This window comes from Malus domestica, chromosome 09, assembly GCF_042453785.1.
Source record: "Malus domestica chromosome 09, GDT2T_hap1".
In the NCBI taxonomy this organism is placed as follows: domain Eukaryota; kingdom Viridiplantae; phylum Streptophyta; class Magnoliopsida; order Rosales; family Rosaceae; genus Malus; species Malus domestica.
The window spans coordinates 18739402-18757171 of record NC_091669.1 but is presented as its reverse complement, the minus strand read 5'-3'; the positions used below and the strand labels follow the sequence as shown (position 1 = coordinate 18757171).

At 37.0% G+C, this 17770-nt stretch overlaps 1 protein-coding gene across 2 annotated transcripts; it reads left to right on the top strand.

Annotated features, from left to right (window-relative positions):
- The first annotated feature begins 1461 nt into the window (after positions 1–1461).
- LOC114827016 (ABC transporter G family member 35-like) lies at positions 1462–11572 on the top strand. Of its 2 annotated transcripts, none has more exons than XM_070805225.1 (22): positions 1462–1693; positions 1793–2194; positions 3305–3514; positions 3665–3749; positions 4024–4183; positions 4270–4346; positions 4451–4504; positions 5174–5264; positions 5879–6180; positions 6638–7236; positions 7565–7725; positions 7834–7943; positions 8048–8201; positions 8297–8452; positions 8533–8708; positions 8809–9141; positions 9229–9603; positions 9704–9837; positions 9939–10166; positions 10296–10467; positions 10623–10877; positions 11160–11572. In XM_070805225.1, the coding sequence occupies exons 2-22, from the start codon at positions 1806–1808 to the stop codon at positions 11430–11432; spliced, it is 4494 nt and encodes a 1497-aa protein (XP_070661326.1). In that variant the 5' UTR covers positions 1462–1693; positions 1793–1805; the 3' UTR covers positions 11433–11572. The 2 variants fall into 2 exon arrangements, with proteins under 2 accessions (XP_070661326.1, XP_070661327.1); XM_070805226.1 differs by having other exon boundaries at positions 1553–1693; positions 1782–2194.
- The last annotated feature ends 6198 nt before the right edge of the window (positions 11573–17770 follow it).

The following is a 17770-nucleotide window of genomic DNA, read 5'->3' as shown; positions in this document are numbered from 1 at the left end:
CCCATGACTTGGATATCTATCCTATATTCGCAAAACTAATCTACTTGAATCAACTTGAGTGTAATTTATGGTGGATTTTCGCTTGACTAATTTTTAGTTGGACTTCTTTTCTTGCTACAATGCATGTGTGTGACAAGCTCTAGAGATTACAAACAAACCACTGCCCTATTTGTCGACAACCAGTTGAGAGACGTTTGACGATTAAGGTCAACATTGGCCCTGATGAATCAGTAATCAGTGGATGTGCTCTACAAAGGAAGGTGAAAGTGATTTTGAGAAAAAGAGTTGAAGTCTTGAAGAGGATAAATAATTTTGAGATATACACGTTAAAACTTATTTGAGGTATATTTAGAATTTTTTTTTATTTTTCTAAACCCTATAAGGTCGAACTTGTCATTACATATTAGATATATAAGTCATTTAATATTACATTTTTAATGTGGGATGTATTCAATACTATGTGGGGTGCTAATAAAAAAAGTCTTTAAAATTACCAAACTACTTTTTTTTCTTAACAGACCACCTTTTGTAGATAAACTTATTAAGAACTCGTTATTAACGGGTCCTTAACGTGTGATCTGATAATGACACACACTTTGGTTCTACAAGTCTCATTGTGATTTTGTAGATAGCTTCTTTGTTACCTTCCAAAACTGCAAATACATAAGAGATGACAAAATGCTGCCATCACCTTTGTCGAACATCCTACAGATGATCTCAAAGCCACCAAGATTTTTTGTAAATGAACAATGTTATGCATATGCTACGTTAGTAGTACGAATAAACTAGTATTCGAACTAGGTTCAATACTTGAATTGTCTCACCATATCAATAATGCTTTTATCTGTTTTAAAAGGTGAACTTGAGGTGTCATTCACCATTAATTTATTTTGTTAATTTGCTCGCACTTTAGAAAAATTATTGTGCCCTCAATTTAAATGGTATTTTACTTTAATTAATTATTTATTTCAATTACAAGAAATATTTTACACTAATTTACACTTATTGTGCATAATGATTACCATTTTCAGATCCTAATAACACCACTCATAATATTTTTTTAAGGAATTATATAATAATTTACAGTTGAAAAAGACCATTTTACAGTGGTAATAACAATAGAAATAATATTGCGTCATTTTAATTTTTGTTTTTATTTTCACAGGCATATAACTTTGGTGGCAGGGTGTCATAAATTACCAAACCTCATTTGACTATAGTTTGGATGAAGAGCACAGTGGAGCCCACATAATTCTTCAAAAGATCTTGGAGAAAGTGGGTATGGCCGCCGCCAATCACATTTGAATACTGTTCAATGCAATCTATTATATCAATACACATGTAATATTCTGACTTTGGCATCTAAAAATATAGTATTCTGACTTTAATAGTTGTTTGAAAATTTGAGAATTTTCTTCCCTTTGTACACGTATAAATACCCTCGAAAATTCTCAAGGAAATGAATCTCTCAGTTTTTGCAAAGGTTAGAGAGAGAGAGAGAGAGAGAGAGAGAGAAAAGATAGAGGAGATTTTGATTTGGAGTGGGAACTTTGGAAATTTAGAGAAAAGCAATCATAAATTTCTCCACCCAACACATTTCCATATTTCCACAAAGTATAGATTTTTGTTTTGAAAGAAAAGGATATAGATTTAACATCCATTACGCTTGTCATTCAACAAACTCAGCAAATAAGTAAGTCCTTTTAGTTCTCCATACCTCGTTTGGCTGCCAAGAAAATTTCACAAAACATCGAAGCGTTGATACAATATTCTAAATTCAGTTTATTTTCAGGAGGTAAACCGAAATGGAGGGAACAGAGAAACCGAAAGGTTCAGAGCCACATCATCAAAAGCGCCATAGCCGCAGCGGAAGCATAAGCAGGAGCCTGAGCAGGGCAAGTTGGCGCATGGAAGAAGTATTTGCGACTGCCACGCACTCGAGAAGAAGCAGCCAAGCGGACGAAGACGAAGAAGCTCTGACATGGGCTGCCATTGAGAAACTGCCCACGTATGATCGGCTAAGAACAAGCATCATCAAGTCCCTTGGGGAAACTGAGCATCAAGGAGTACATAAGCAAGTAGACGTTCTACAGCTCGACATGGACGACCGTCAGAATTTCATTCAAAGGGTTTTCAAGGTTGCAGAGGAAGATAACGAGACGTTCCTGAAAAAGTTCAGAAGTAGACTTGATAAGTAAGTCCTTTGTTTTTTATCTTTCATGGTTTGGTTAAATTTCTTTTAAATAAGGAAAACAATATTCACACCCTCTATATTTCTTACATTTAGATTGAATAAATCAAAGAACATTCACACACACACACACACATATATATATATATATATATATATATTATTTTAGAAAATTAGAAGTCTGTGTAACGTGAAAAAGTATGTGATTTTTTATTTTTTTATTTTTAACTTTTTGCAATAATAAAAAATAGTAGATGTGGGTGCTAATAATGTTTTGGAGTCATTCATTGATTTCCTCCAATAGAATTAAGTTAACAATACAATAAATAATGCAAAGAGTAAATTTAGCACATATAACATTATGAATGCTAGAGAAAATTTTTAAACTAAAATTTTGTATATTGATAATTGAATTATTATTTAAATATTAATTAACTTACTTATTTCTTTTTTATGACACATTATTTAATTTAAAAATATGGCCTACCTAGAATTTACTCTTACTTGATCAAACTTGTTTTAATTAGTTACAAGGTTGCTTTCATGCATAATTTACCATTGATCGCTGTCGTATCATTTCTTTCATCCTGGTGGACAAATGAAACGTTAAGATGTAAAAGACGAAAATAAGCTAGAGTCGCTTTCTTGGTTAGCATATATAGTAGCAGGCCTGTGATGCAAGCAGGGTACTAGTTAATTGTGTTGTGAGGTCTATATCCCAATAGTATATGGTTTGGTAACTTTATTATTTGTTTTTTATTCGGTGATATATATTCCATCATGCACATGCCAAGAACCTTGTGGTTTGGTCTTTATTTTCGATGCGATTTATAAAGTATGGTCTTTCTAATACACCCTTTGTTAAATTATTTTACCGTACTTTTTTTTAATATGGTATTGAAATGGCATTTCAGATTGTGTACCTTTCCTTAATTTCTTAAGTGACAAACGAATTAGGTCAATAAAACAACTTCCCGGCAGCTCCTTTATTGTTAAGGGAATCTAATTGGTGAACATAGTAAAACATTGCATGAAAAGGAACATGTTAATTAATTAATCTAATTAAACTCTAACTAATTAATTAAAATTTTCATGTGTTGTCATTTATTGCAGGGTTGGGATCAAACTTCCCACAGTGGAAGTAAGGTACGAGCATTTGACAATTGAAGCTGATTGCCATGTTGGAACAAGAGCTCTTCCCACCCTCCCAAATGTTGCTCGGAACATCGCAGAATCAGCTCTTGGCTTAATTGGGATTAAGTTGACTAAGCAAACAAAACTAACAATTCTCAAAGATGTCTCTGGCATTATTAAACCTTCAAGGTAACTAAGCATTAGATTTATGATTTATTTAAGTTACCATTCTATGTGATCTGATAAGTTAGCTGATGTTTTTATTCGATAGATTAAAAAATATTTTTGCTGTTGATTAATTCTAAGTTTTTGATGTAACCTTTTTGTTGTTTTCTGTAGGATGGCCCTTTTATTAGGTCCTCCATCCTCGGGGAAGACTTCCATTTTGCTGGCTTTAGCTGGGAAGTTGGATTCAAGCTTGAAGGTCAGTGACATGTGGCTTTGACTTGATCAACAATTACTTGACCTAAGGGGCTTTAATTCCTATAAGAAACGGGATGAAATAGATTACTTCTACAAAAATTAGAAAAAAAATAAAAAAACTAACATCAGCCTCCTTTTTTGACAAAGCAGTAATATACATTGAAAGTCTAAATATTTAAATGAAGGAAATGTTGCTTGTAGTATTTTAATCCCAATTTTCTTTTATAATTATAATTATTACTATAATACTTTTCTGGTTAAATTATATGGAACAGGTTAAAGGAGAGATAACTTACAATGGTCACCGGCTGAATGAGTTTGTGCCACGGAAGACATCGGCATATATTAGCCAAAATGATCTTCACGTTGGAAATATGACGGTCAAAGAAACACTAGATTTTTCAGCAAGGTGCCAAGGGGTTGGGACCCGATATGGTATTTTATTAATCCATCTCATCAAAATTGAGACTCTCATATTCATATTCAATCCCCATTTTAATTATTCAATGGTTCATATGTAGAACTTCTTACTGAGCTTGCTAGAAGAGAAAAAGCCGCTGGAATATATCCAGAGCCCGAAGTAGACCTTTTCATGAAGGTAATATTATATATATATATATATATATATATATATATATCACACACAAACCCCTCGTATATATTTAATTATATCTAAATTTCTGGGTTTTTTTTCCTTTTCAGGCTACTGCAATGGGAGGACTTGAGAGCAGTCTCATTACTGATTATACTCTCAAAGTAAGTAAATTTTGTTTTAAGGAAAAACTAGGCCCTAAACTAAAATGGTCCATCTTATCTTAATCTGCAAATTTAAGTATTAATGAGTAATGGTTCAAGTAGTTGCGTACATCTAAACTACTTATTAATAAAATTCTCTTTGTCAATTAAAAGAAGGTGGAAAGACAATTTAGTCTTCATCTATATATCATCACAGCATATCTCTCATTTTAAATTAAAAATATAGAAATTTAAACTTCTCTTTCACATATTTTCCTAAAAACAATGAGTATACATATAAGAGCTCGATCAAGAAGAAGGCAGGCATTCATCGGTTAGTCAGTCCCATAAACATGGATGTTTTAGTATTCTTATTTAGAAATGGTCCTTATGGGGATTTGACCATAAGCCAGATCATGAAAATGTAGACGTTGCTTAACGTTACTTAATAGTCAAATTGTTTTTTGTTCTTTTGTCAAATTATTCTTCCCAATCTACTTTGATGACTGCTGTTGTCTAAACACATTGCTGGATAGGGAATTAGGGAGGCCCATGCTTACACTTTGGTTGTTGACCAAGCATGCTTTTGGAAGCAATTTACTAAAACACCATTTAGAATTAATGTTTTTTATATTCTAAAATTTTTCAATGAAATAATGATGAAGCATGATTTTTTATTGAATGGTACAGATTTTGGGGCTTGATATATGTAAGGATACAATTGTTGGAGATGAGATGCAGAGAGGGATATCTGGCGGCCAGAAAAAACGAGTAACCACAGGTCAATTCCCACCTTTTTTGTCCTTCTGATTTTGTTTAGAATTTGCAGCGCATTTTGTTCATCACTCTCAAGTTGTGGTATTGCTCATTATCTTATTTATTATCATTTGATGAGTTTAAACTTTGAGATTTGTCCACTACATATATCTCAATATTTAAACTTATCTAATGGTGATAAATAAAGTGGAGCATCATCACCACATGGAGGTGGTGAGCAAATGTATTCTCAATAGGGTCGCGATCATATGGTATCATGTTGTAGACCAAAGATACTTGTGGGTGGTGTCACACTTTGAAATTTCTTTGCAAAGTCATCAATACCGTAAGAACTGGAATTTAAATGCACTTTGAAAAGAAATGTCTTTAGAATATCGAGCAGGATTTTTCAATACTGTTTGATAAGCAATAACTAAATTTAGATGAATAATAGTATAACAAATACCTTTTAAATAAATTTTATACGAGTCATTCTAAATCGTAAGCTAATTACTATATTCTTGTATTTTTTTATAAAAAAAAAAAAGCAAAAAAATGCTATACGACGTCTTAAATTGTATACGTTGTCTTGTACATGTATAATGTGTTGAGAAAGTAAATTATTATGGTTAATTACAGGTGAGATGATTGTTGGACCTACTAAAACATTATTCATGGATGAGATCTCAACGGGTCTCGATAGCTCCACGACGTTCCAAATCGTGAAGTGCCTACAACAAATTGTACACATCACTGAGGCTACGATCTTGATGTCTTTACTCCAACCTGCTCCTGAGACATTTGATCTTTTTGATGATATCATCCTTTTATCAGAAGGTCAGATCGTCTACCAGGGACCACGTGAGCAGATATTAGAGTTTTTTGAGACATGTGGATTTCGATGCCCTGAGAGAAAGGGAACTGCTGATTTCTTGCAAGAGGTGAAATCACGATAAAGTCTCACATTAATTTAATAGGTGGTGACACATCTAATTAAAAATTAGGAGCAAGTGACATATTGCTTAAGACTTTCTTCTGAAAAAATCTTCCCTACCACCAGTTGCACACATTTACCTGTATGTCTCTATTTATCACTTATCACGTGATTAGTCATGATATATAATTGTATATAACTAGTTTGACTGTACCTTAGGTTTTCTCCCAACTTCTAGCCCAAACCAAGGGTTTGTAGCGTTTAAAAGCATTTGTCACTGCACCTGAAGTCCTGAGTTCGACTTCCAGCCATGCCCTAGTATTGCTTATATAAAAACTGAAGTCCAAGAAATTGTAATAAGCCCCTTTTGTTTTTTTTGTGAACAATTGTAATAAGCCTTTGCTAATCCAATTTGATATTGTTATAAGCCTTTACATCCCATAACTCTTGTCCAACCTTTTCAGGTTACCTCAAGAAAAGACCAGGAGCAGTATTGGGCAGACAGAAGGACTCCATACAGATATGTATCGGTCACAGAATTTGCAAACCGGTTCAAGCGTTTCCATGTGGGCATGAGGATAGCGGATGAGCTCTCAATCCCATTCGACAAGGCTCAAAGCCACAAAGCAGCTCTTGTATTCAAAACATATTCAATGCCTAAAATGCAGCTTCTCAAAGCATGTTTTGACAAAGAATGGCTGCTCATGCAGAGGAACTCATTTATTTACATTTTCAAGACTGTCCAAATTATAATAGGGGCAATCATAACGGCGACAGTGTTTTTGAGGACCGAAATGGACGCTCGAAATGAAAATGATGGAGCACTCTATGTTGGTGCACTTATATATTGCCTAATCATTAACATGTTTAATGGATTTGCTGAGCTCTCATTGACCATTGCAAGACTTCCTGTGTTTTACAAGCATAGAGACCTTCTTTTCCACCCTGCTTGGACTTTCACTGTCCCATCTGTTCTGCTTGGGATTCCTATATCCATCATAGAATCTACCGTTTTTATAGGCATTACATACTACACCATTGGATTTGCACCTGAAGCTAGCAGGTACCACATTTATCTCTGCTTAATTTCATTTCTATATATTTTGTTCGTAAATTAGTTTTCCATCATTGACTAACATAGTTTTTTCATCAACCAAATGTTTTATTGAATTTTTATGTTGGTCCTTTCGTCGTTAGGTAAACTATTTTATGTAGTTTTGAATAGATACGTAGGCACAAAATCTTATTATTTTGATTAGTTATAATATTATAAACACACGTGTGGGTAAGTTGATAAAACTGCAAATTACTTTTTGATTAGGTACAAAATCTTATTACTTTGAAAAGTTTCTTGTCCTTGAGATACTAAGCAACTGTCAAAATATTTGCAGGTTTTTCAAGCAACTATTGTTGATATTTCTGATGCAACAAATGGCATCTGCGCTATTTAGGCTTATTGCTGGAGTTAGCAGGACCATGATCATATCCAACACTGGCGGGACTCTCTCTCTTCTAATTCTTTTCTTGCTTGGAGGTTTCATAATTCCAAGAGGTTAGTTTGAGTTGCAAATTTAGTTTTTAAAAAATAGTCAAAAACTAGCAAGAAGGGACCAAATTAGTATTTCACTGAATATTCAACGAGTTGCTTCATTTGTGACAGGTGAAATTCCGAACTGGTGGACGTGGGCATACTGGATTTCACCTTTGACATATGGCTTCAATGCTATCTCCGTAAATGAAATGTATGCTCCGAGGTGGATGAACAAACTGGTATGATAAACTTAAGCTCTTCCTTGCACCTGTCATTCATGAGCTACATTTGTTTAACTTAACAAAAAGGCTAAGCTTCTGCATCGAACTTCCTTGTGCTGCAGGCTTTAGATAATGTTACCAGGGTGGGTGAGGCAGTGCTTAATAACTTTGATGTTTACCACAACAAAAACTGGTTTTGGATTGGTTCTGGCGCTCTTCTGGGGTTTATTGTTCTCTTCAACTCCCTTTATACGGTCTCCCTTATGTACCTAAGTCGTAAGAGTCAATGTTCCTTTTTATGTCTACACGGAACTTCTTTCATTTGTACTTTTAAAGTTGCAGTTTTTCATGGTTTTGTTTTAATAAATTAGCTCCTGGAAAGCCACAAGCCATCATATCTGAAGACGCGGCAAACGAAATGGAGCTAGACCAAGAAGAATCAAAGGAAGAGCCAAGACTGAGAAGACCCCCATCTAAGAATGTTTCATTGCCTCGATCATTATCTTCTACTGATGGAAACAATACAAGTAAGAAACAGAAAAATATCGTCAAGTGTAATGTGAGCATATTGTTATCCGAGTTTCTTATTGGATTAAATTTTCTGTAGGAGAAATGGAAGTCCGACGAATGAGCAGTCGATCCAGCTCTAGTGGACTAGGTAGAAATGCTGATTCATCTCTCGAAGTCTCCGGTGGCGTTGCCCCCAAGAGAGGAATGGTTCTACCTTTCACTCCTCTTGCAATGTCCTTCGACAGTGTTAATTATTTCGTGGACATGCCCGCTGTAATATTTCTTTTTCTGTATTTCACTCTTTGTTTATCTGAAACATTATCTTGTAGTCCAACTTCACTACTTAATTAGCTAACTTAGTTCACTATAACAGGAAATGAAGGAGGAAGGAGTAGCAGAGGACAGGCTGCAACTACTTCGTGAAGTAACTGGTGCATTTAGGCCTGGGGTCTTGACTGCCCTAATGGGGGTAAGTGGGGCTGGGAAGACAACTTTGATGGATGTCTTAGCAGGAAGAAAGACCGGAGGTTACATTGAAGGTGACATTAGAATTTCTGGGTACCCTAAGAAGCAAGAAACCTTTGCAAGAATTTCTGGTTACTGTGAACAAACTGATATCCACTCACCCCAAGTCACTATCAAAGAATCGTTGGTTTACTCAGCTTTCCTTAGACTCCCTAAAGAAGTCAGCAACGAGGAAAAGATGGTAAAACCATGACTTGCACTGCTTCTCTTAACAAAGCATAGTGCAATTATTTAAATGCTGAACTGCATATACTATATATGTTTGCAGATTTTTGTAGATCAAGTGATGGAACTGGTTGAGCTGGACAATCTTAAAGATGCTTTGGTAGGGCTTCCCGGAGTTTCAGGGCTGTCAACAGAACAAAGAAAGAGGTTAACGATTGCAGTTGAGCTTGTTGCCAATCCCTCAATTATTTTCATGGATGAACCAACATCAGGTCTTGATGCAAGGGCAGCTGCCATCGTTATGAGGACTGTTAGAAATACAGTGGACACTGGGAGAACAGTTGTTTGCACAATTCATCAGCCTAGCATAGATATCTTTGAGGCATTCGATGAGCTGCTACTGATGAAGAGAGGAGGACAAGTTGTCTACTTAGGACCACTGGGCCGCAATTCTCACAAGATTGTTGAATATTTTGAGGTATTTTATCTGCGTGCAACTTTTTTCGTATCTTAATTTTGTACAGAGAAATAATCAAAGGCATTGTCATCCAAGTGTAAACTTACCAACTTAATTCCAGGCGGTTCCTGGCGTGCCAAAAATCAAAGAGAAGTACAATCCAGCTACATGGATGCTTGAGGCGAGCTCAACGTCAATTGAGGTCCGGCTTGGAATGGACTTTGCTCAATACTACAAATCATCTGCCTTGTATCAGTAAGTAGAAAAAAAATGTAAATAATACTATTTAGTTGCAGGGTTCGAAATTGGCTGGTTTTTGGAAGATATAAAACTTATATTCCAATATTTATGACCAGGAGAAACAAAGCTTTAGTAAATGAGTTGAGCACACCACCAGCAGGAGCAAACGACCTCTATTTTCCCACTCAGTTTTCTCAGCCGTCATGGAAGCAATTCCAGTCTTGCCTCTGGAAGCAGTGGTGGACGTATTGGAGAAGTCCTGATTATAACCTTGTCAGATTCTTTTTTACCTTGGCAGCAGCCCTTCTCGTTGGATCTATTTTCTGGGATGTTGGCTCAAAAATGTGTGTGCTTATCTCAAAGTTTCACTATTTCAAACTTCAACTAGTACTCATTCTTTTGACTATAAAAGTTTTCGTTCAAGAGATTCCATACACCAATTTCTTGCTAATTATATATTTCTCCTTATCCAGGGAAAGCAGTTCTGATTTGACCATGGTTATCGGGGCGATGTACGCTGCTGTCTTTTTCGTCGGATTTGATAACTGCACAACGGTGCAACCCGTGGTCGCCATTGAAAGAACAGTTTTCTATCGAGAAAGAGCTGCTGGGATGTACTCTGCATTACCTTATGCACTGGCACAGGTGAAGGGAGAATAAATACTTACGTTAACTCACATTGTGCACATATATAGTATTGATCCTAGTTTCATGTATAACACTATTATAAATCGATATTTGTTGCTATAGAAAAAATTGTCATCTGACTGACTAAAATAAACCATTTGTATGACATGCAGGTCATTATTGAAATACCATATGTGTTTATCCAGACCACGTATTATACACTGATAGTGTATGCTATGGTGAGCTTCCAATGGGAAGCAGGAAAATTCTTCTGGTTCTTCTTTATCAACTTCTTCTCCTTCCTTTACTTCACATACTACGGCATGATGACCGTTTCCATCACACCGAACCACCAAGTAGCAGCCATATTCGCCGCAGCTTTCTATTCAGTCTTCAATCTCTTCTCCGGTTTCTTCATTCCAAGACCAGTAAGTACTAGTATTTTTCTTCCCACAAGCATATACTTCAATTTAAATTGGATTATAATAATACTGTGATTTATTGGTCTAAATTGATCAACAAAATCACAGCAATCATTTTCCAACTGATTAAAATCCAATGATTAAGTGTTCTGAATCGAGTTTGCATCTCAACTATTGGATTTTGATTTAACAGTTGGTGATTCGATTTTCGTCCCCAGCGGTGATGAAGTGACTAAAACTCGTTATAAAAGTATGTTAACACGAATTCTTTATCTTTTGAATTTTCAGAAAATACCCGGTTGGTGGATTTGGTACTACTGGATATGTCCCGTGGCATGGACGGTGTATGGATTGATTGTAACACAGTATGGTGACATTGAGGAGACCATTAAAGCACCTGGGTATACACCTGACCCAACTGTGAAATGGTACCTAAAAGACCGTTACGGATTTGAATCAGATTTCAAGGGACCAGTGGCTGGAGTTCTAGTTGGATTCGGAGTCTTCTTCGCCTTCATGTTTGCCTTCTGCATTAGGAAACTCAACTTCCAAGTTAGATAGAGGAATTCTTTGTATACCTTACATCTGTTATTATATGTGTGTGTGTGTGTTATAGAAAGTGAGATACGTAAATATATGTAAATGGTTATGGTTAAATGGGTAAACGGTTATGGTTAAATGGGTAAATGGTTATGGTTAAATGGGTACTCGGTTATGGGTATTGTTAACCGTTTATAAACTGTTATGGGTATGGGTATAACCATTTATGCAATTACCGTACGGTAAACGGTTATACCGGTCTGAACATAAATGATTATGCGTAAATAACTGCGGTTACCCGCCTGCTATAACCGTTGCCCATCCCTACATGGAAGACATGATGTATTTTTGTATTGGCTGGCAACTTGAGTTTGTAGGCTACCTCACTAATCCTTTGTAAAACCTCACGGCCCACAAAATCTTAGATGTAACTTGTGATGGGAATGTGAGTTTAGTGATTGTAGCTAGTAAGGTACCAACTTCAAATACACCAAATCCCTCATAGCAAATTCCCTTCCAATTCTGTGCTTGTCTACCTAAACCTTCATTCCATTTTGTGCCAGAACCAAGTTGGATTTAAGAATGGACAACATTTTATCCCTATCCTGCAAGCTTTGCTCAACCACATCCATTTTAGTTGATCTCGATTCATAAGTAGCAATGTGGGGAGGTGGGTAACTATAAACTAGTTCAAAGGGAATGAACTTAGTTGTGGGGTGTTGTAGTTCCACTCAGCCCAGGGTAACCATTGGACCCATATTTTAGGTTGTGCTCCAACAAAACATCTAAGATAAGTCTTTAGACTCCTGTTCATCACCTTAGTTTCGCCATCACATTAAGGGTGATACCCATAAAAGTAGAACCTTGTAACTTGGAAAAATTCTCTCCAAAAGTTGTTAAGGAAAATGGGGTCCCTGTCACTCACCGCACACCCTTCCCAACATAACCTTTTACGAGCACATCGAACTATTAGCGCTCGATAAGGTAACCGTTGGGTTTTGTAAAAATCTTCTAGGGAGGGTGGAGGAGGTGGCACACTATAATCAGGGAAACCACATTTTCTTTAAGTTCAATACGAAATGACAAATGGAAAGGTTGTACTCTGTTGTGTGGGACAACGAGACTTAATTTAGTCATCTACTTCCACACTGTTGAGCCCCTTATCTCTACTCAAGTTGTAATTAGTCCAAGGAATGCCCAAAGACTCCCGTGCCTTTCTTGGTTGCACCATATTTCCAACAAGTGTTTTTGTTACAGTAAGAAGTGGTACTAAAAGTGAAGTATGCATACTTTGTTAACCAGTCCACCACTATTAAAATCACAGACTTCCCTTTGTAGCTTGACAAGCCATCAATAAAATCCACACTAACTTCTGTCCACATTCAATGGGAAGAGGTTGCAGTAAGCCTAAGGTGCTATGGTTTCTTGTTTATGTAATTGGTAAACTTAACAGTCAGCCACAAATTGCTTGACTTCTGTTTGCATCCCAGGCCAATAAAAACACTTTTTATTCTTTGGTATGCCTTCAAGATTCCTTGATGACCAATTGAGGGAGTTGAAGTGGTGCTCTTCCATGTTTTTTGCTCATGAATGGGATGTAGGGCTTATCACAATCCTAGCTTTATACTTGAGAAATCCATTGTCAACTTGAAACTTGGATAAACTGGAGATATGCATTGGGATATTATAAAAGGCTGCCCTTTGTACTTCGTTATTCTTCTAAATAATCCATTCATCTTAATCCACTTCCTTTCTCAATTCATCTAGCCCACCTAAAGTATGGATAAGGGACTGCTATACACTTAGTCATCCCGTTGGTACTTTTGCCCCCTTCATGAAGGTTATGAAAACCATACCCCTTTGAAAAGGCATCAACAACTATGCTATCTTTCCCATGCTTATATTGTATTTCATAATTATCGGAACCAAATTTGTGCACCTCTGTGATCGATGGTTGAGCACAAATCTAAGTAAAATTGAGCAACCTACAAAATAGTAAAACAACTGTTAGCAAACCTTAGGCCGGGAGAGGGGAGGATGTGTCAGCCAAAGACTCTTCGACGGTCAAGCGAATGATTTAAGACTTAAGCAGTGAGTAAGAGTATTCAAGTGTATAGATTGCACTACCATAAATGAACCCTAGATGGGTGTATTTACACTTGGGAGATAGACCATTTTAGGAGAAAATCCTCATTTTAGCCCGGAGTATCCTAGAGGATATCTAGTAAGTAGATCCTCTTAGGAATTGTGACTACTTGCGGTGCATACCTAATCCTAGATTGTAGGGACTCCAAGACTTATAGGATTTGATTGTGTCCATATCTAGATCAAATCGCATGTCTTGCAGAGCAAGCATGGCCATCTAGTGGAGTTGCTAGGACTCTGCCTAATGCCCCGGAGTAGAATGATGGTGGCACCTTACTTTGTATGATAGAGCTCTGCGCAGAACTGGTGAGTCCATGACCAGACTTCTTAAGTAATAGTAATCGGATTAGCCTTACTCCAGCCATGAAACATCATGGTCCCGTAATTTCCCCTAACTATCCGTTTGAGAGGCAACTTGTTCCCTTTGAAAATGGATTGTTACCAAAGACCATGCCGTTTGGAGTAAGCTATAATACATATCGTTTAGTCTTCAAATTCTTTGCACATAGGTCCGGATCATCATTAAAGCGAGGTAGTCGAGTTGCTTTGATTTTCATCGCATAAATCTTAAAATCACGAAAAAAGATCAACTGCCATGATGATGAATGCCTCTGCTTTACGCGGTTGCTTTACCAAGCATTTTATTAATTAACTCCAATCGTCGTATGCATTGATCCTGAGATGCGCGACTCTTCACTTTCAACGGTGGGATCTTCTGGTGACCTGCCTTTAAATAGCTTTACCAAATCACAGTTTTTCTTCAACACTTCCTCATATTCTGTCATGATGCCTGTGCTTTTCTTGCTTAACTCTAGTTTTTTTTTTAGCTTCTCGTTGAGAAAAAAAAATATTAATCCTAGAAAATCGTACTGCCTACTGAAAATCCCTAAATATCTCTGAATATCTCCCTTCTTCGTGCAACTCGCTCTATAATTTTCATCCCTGAAAGGCATTTCCATCTCCGCTTTCTTCCTCATCTAATGCTTGTTGACGATGACAGCAGTGGCCCATTCTCTTCTCGCCGGACACCTTGTGCAGAACATGTACTAGTGCCCACTCATTTAAGATGATGGGGTGCTCTTGTGAATTATTAGTCTCCAAGTTTCTCCATGTCCTCCTCGTATGGATGATGATGGTGGCAAATCTTCCACAAGATACTCGCCTTCAATGTAGTATCATGTGCAGTATGCAGCAAGGTAGGCATATCAGATCACTGATCCGACAACAGAACCTGATGAAGTTAATTACGAATCTCATGTAGTCATTTTCAAATATTTCATTGCTAGGTGGCTTGTGTAAAGATTTTCCCATCTCGTACATCTTCTTCAGGTGAAATTCCCAATTTGATAAATGTTTCTAATGTATACAAACTTTAAAGAATATAATAAACAATGGAATAGAATGCAAGTAAGTTTTTGGGCTTGGGACAAAGTTTTTAGTGAAAAAACCCCTTAGTAATATTGATTTGGAGAAACATTACCTTCCAAACTTAGCATCCTTAAAGGATTCTCATCATGATAGCCAGAGTACCACTTTACTCTGGTGCTAAGAATACAACCATTTAAACCCATGAGGAATCCTCCGTTCTGAGCTCATTTGTGCATTTATCAGACCTGAGACTGCTGCATTGTTCTCGAAGTATCTTGCAGGGAGTAAGTTAGCGAAAATGCTTAAAATTTTGTCCCATTTTTGAATTAAGATCCTCAATATTTGCAATGTAGTATGGGAGTAATTTTCCTAAACTAGATTGCATGTCCGTTCCCAGCGAATTTTAAATGAAAGTCTTTGGGAGCATGATCGTCAACATGGGAGTCAGAAACACTTTTTGAATCCTTTTGTTGTACCATAGGCTCCAGACCTGAGCATTTCCGATAGGATTACCTTGGTTGGCTGGGCCAAATCATTTCCACATATCGAAGCTCCGTTAGTATAAAGTCCTTTTGGGGAATGCCTTGTTTGGATGCTCACTTCAAACCTACTAACACTTGGTGCTGCAGAGCTTAGTTGACTCAGTAAGTTTGTCTAGGATAGAAGCAGTTGTACTTGGGGTCAAATTTCAGAGCCACCCTCGAATGAGTTATGGATCGCCCTGTCTATTTCCTAGATTAACATAGAGCTCGGCTTTGAATGTTATAACCCATAACCTTGCTAGTTGCAAAAACTTTCTAAGACCAGATTGTGCATCTTCTGGGTCAAGACGCTATGTGCTCGTGCCCGTAGCCCATGAACCATTACCATGCTTATAATGATTCAAGACTTCTAAGTTATTAACCGTTCCAGATGAATTAGGCTAAACGAGGCTCTACTGACAGTATAATGTTGAACGTTTTTAGACTTGCATTGCTGCGAAGTTTTTAAAGGTTAGGCCATGTTTTGAATGAGTAGGTTACTCCCAGCATCATAAAAAAATAAAGAAAGAACATATATTTAAGACGAATAAATGCTCTTTATTCATGATCCACGTAAAGTTGATTGATACAAGGGGGTGATTGAATTTGAGAATGATTGCCTACATATCTCTGGGACGGATAATCAAACCACTTATGTAGTTCTAAGGAAAAAAAATGACGTTATGTAAAAAATTAAATCAAGGGTCACTTTTGATGATAAACCTATGGTGGGGCGTTAGGAGATGAGTTCTCCATGGACTTGTCTTCGTGCAGTTGGTGGCATTGGAATTGGGTCAAGAAAGGACTGCCTACATATTCTAGGAAGGAAATCAAATTGCGTGTAGTTTGTGTGAGATTCACTTTGTGTTAGGTCACCTGAAGCAGTCTGCAAGGCTTTCAATTTTGTTTAACAAAAGCTCTATTCTGGCACAAGTCCTCCATTTTCTCTATTATTGAATCCTTCGCTGCTTGGCGTCATTCTAGGGTAACGAGGCGATATTCCATCTTTAAAAGGGACCTTTTCCATGATGTATAACCACTCTCGGCCAAGGATAACGTTGTATGGCGATGAGCTATCTGATGTAAATTTAAACTAACCTAAATGATAGATTAATTTAAACCAAATTAAACTCGCAAGCGCATGAATCAATTGTAGTAATATATGCAAATACAAGGTCGATCCCACAGGGATTGCTTTAACACCAATTTAATTGATTAATCACACTAGACTTTATTAAACAAACAAAGGATAGATTGAATTGAATAATTGAGTAATTGATTAAGGCTAAAATTAACAAGAAAAAGAAAAGATAATTAATTAAAATAAACACATAACAGAAGAAGAAATTGAGAAACAATGGAAGTATAAGGTTATGAATCCACCAACAACAATCCTATTTACTTTTTCTACAGCCAACTACTATCCAATTACTATGCCAATGTTAAAGATTGTTCTTTATAAGGTATGAATTAATCCATGGCTAGGCATCAACTCTTGTATCTTTACATGATAATTATATCTTATCGGTTAGGCATACAATTAACTCCGCCTGTGTAAGTTTATCTTACATTGCCGGTCCCAAGCCCGGATAAATGAGGAGGGGGAGGGCGTCAGGTAGTCAACAGCCGGCACTCCACAGTTACGTCGAATCCTTATGACAATGAATCCAGAACGAAATTGCGCTAAAGCTAGGACATCACCCATAAGTGGCGCGCTTTGTGGCCCGAGCACAGTGATAAGTGAGCAAGGGTCGCTGTATCTCCATCGGCACCCGGATGCAGTGTTAAATGAGCAAGGGGGCCATAGAAACTTCTTTTCGAACGACTCCACTCAAAGTTGTTTGGGAGCATATGCTCCTATCAACTTTACACAGGACACACAAAAGAAGTACTTTGATCCTATTAGACGGGGGATGGTGAAGAAGCTAGGACAGAAGGGTAGAGTTCAAGATAGTAGAATGCGTTTAGGAACGTGGAATATAGGAACCTTAACGGGAAAATCTATGGAAGTAGTGGAAGTAATGGTGAGGAGAAGGATAAATATTATGTGCCTACAAGAAACTAAGTGGGTTGGTCTTAAGGCAAAGGATCTAGAAAACTCAGGGTTTAAGCTTTGGTATTCGGGCACAAATAGAACGAGAAACGGTGTTGGCATCATTGTGGACAAGACCTTGACACAAGATGTTGTAGATGTCAAGAGGGTAGGAGATAGAATCATGGCAATCAAGATTGTAATAGGACAAGAACTCATCAATGTGATTAGTGCGTACGCACCTCAAGTAGGGTTGGATACGAGTTCGAAGTAGAAATTTTGGGAAGACCTTG

Excerpts from the sequence above, each read along its gene's own strand:
- LOC114827016 (XM_070805225.1), top strand. The coding sequence starts at position 1,806 with ATGGAGGGAACAGAGAAACCGAAAGGTTCAGAGCCACATCATCAAAAG. Across the intron at positions 8,202-8,296 it reads CTCCCTTATGTACCTAAGTC|CTCCTGGAAAGCCACAAGCC; the intron begins GTAAGAGTCAAT and ends TTAATAAATTAG. Across the intron at positions 8,453-8,532 it reads TACTGATGGAAACAATACAA|GAGAAATGGAAGTCCGACGA; the intron begins GTAAGAAACAGA and ends AATTTTCTGTAG.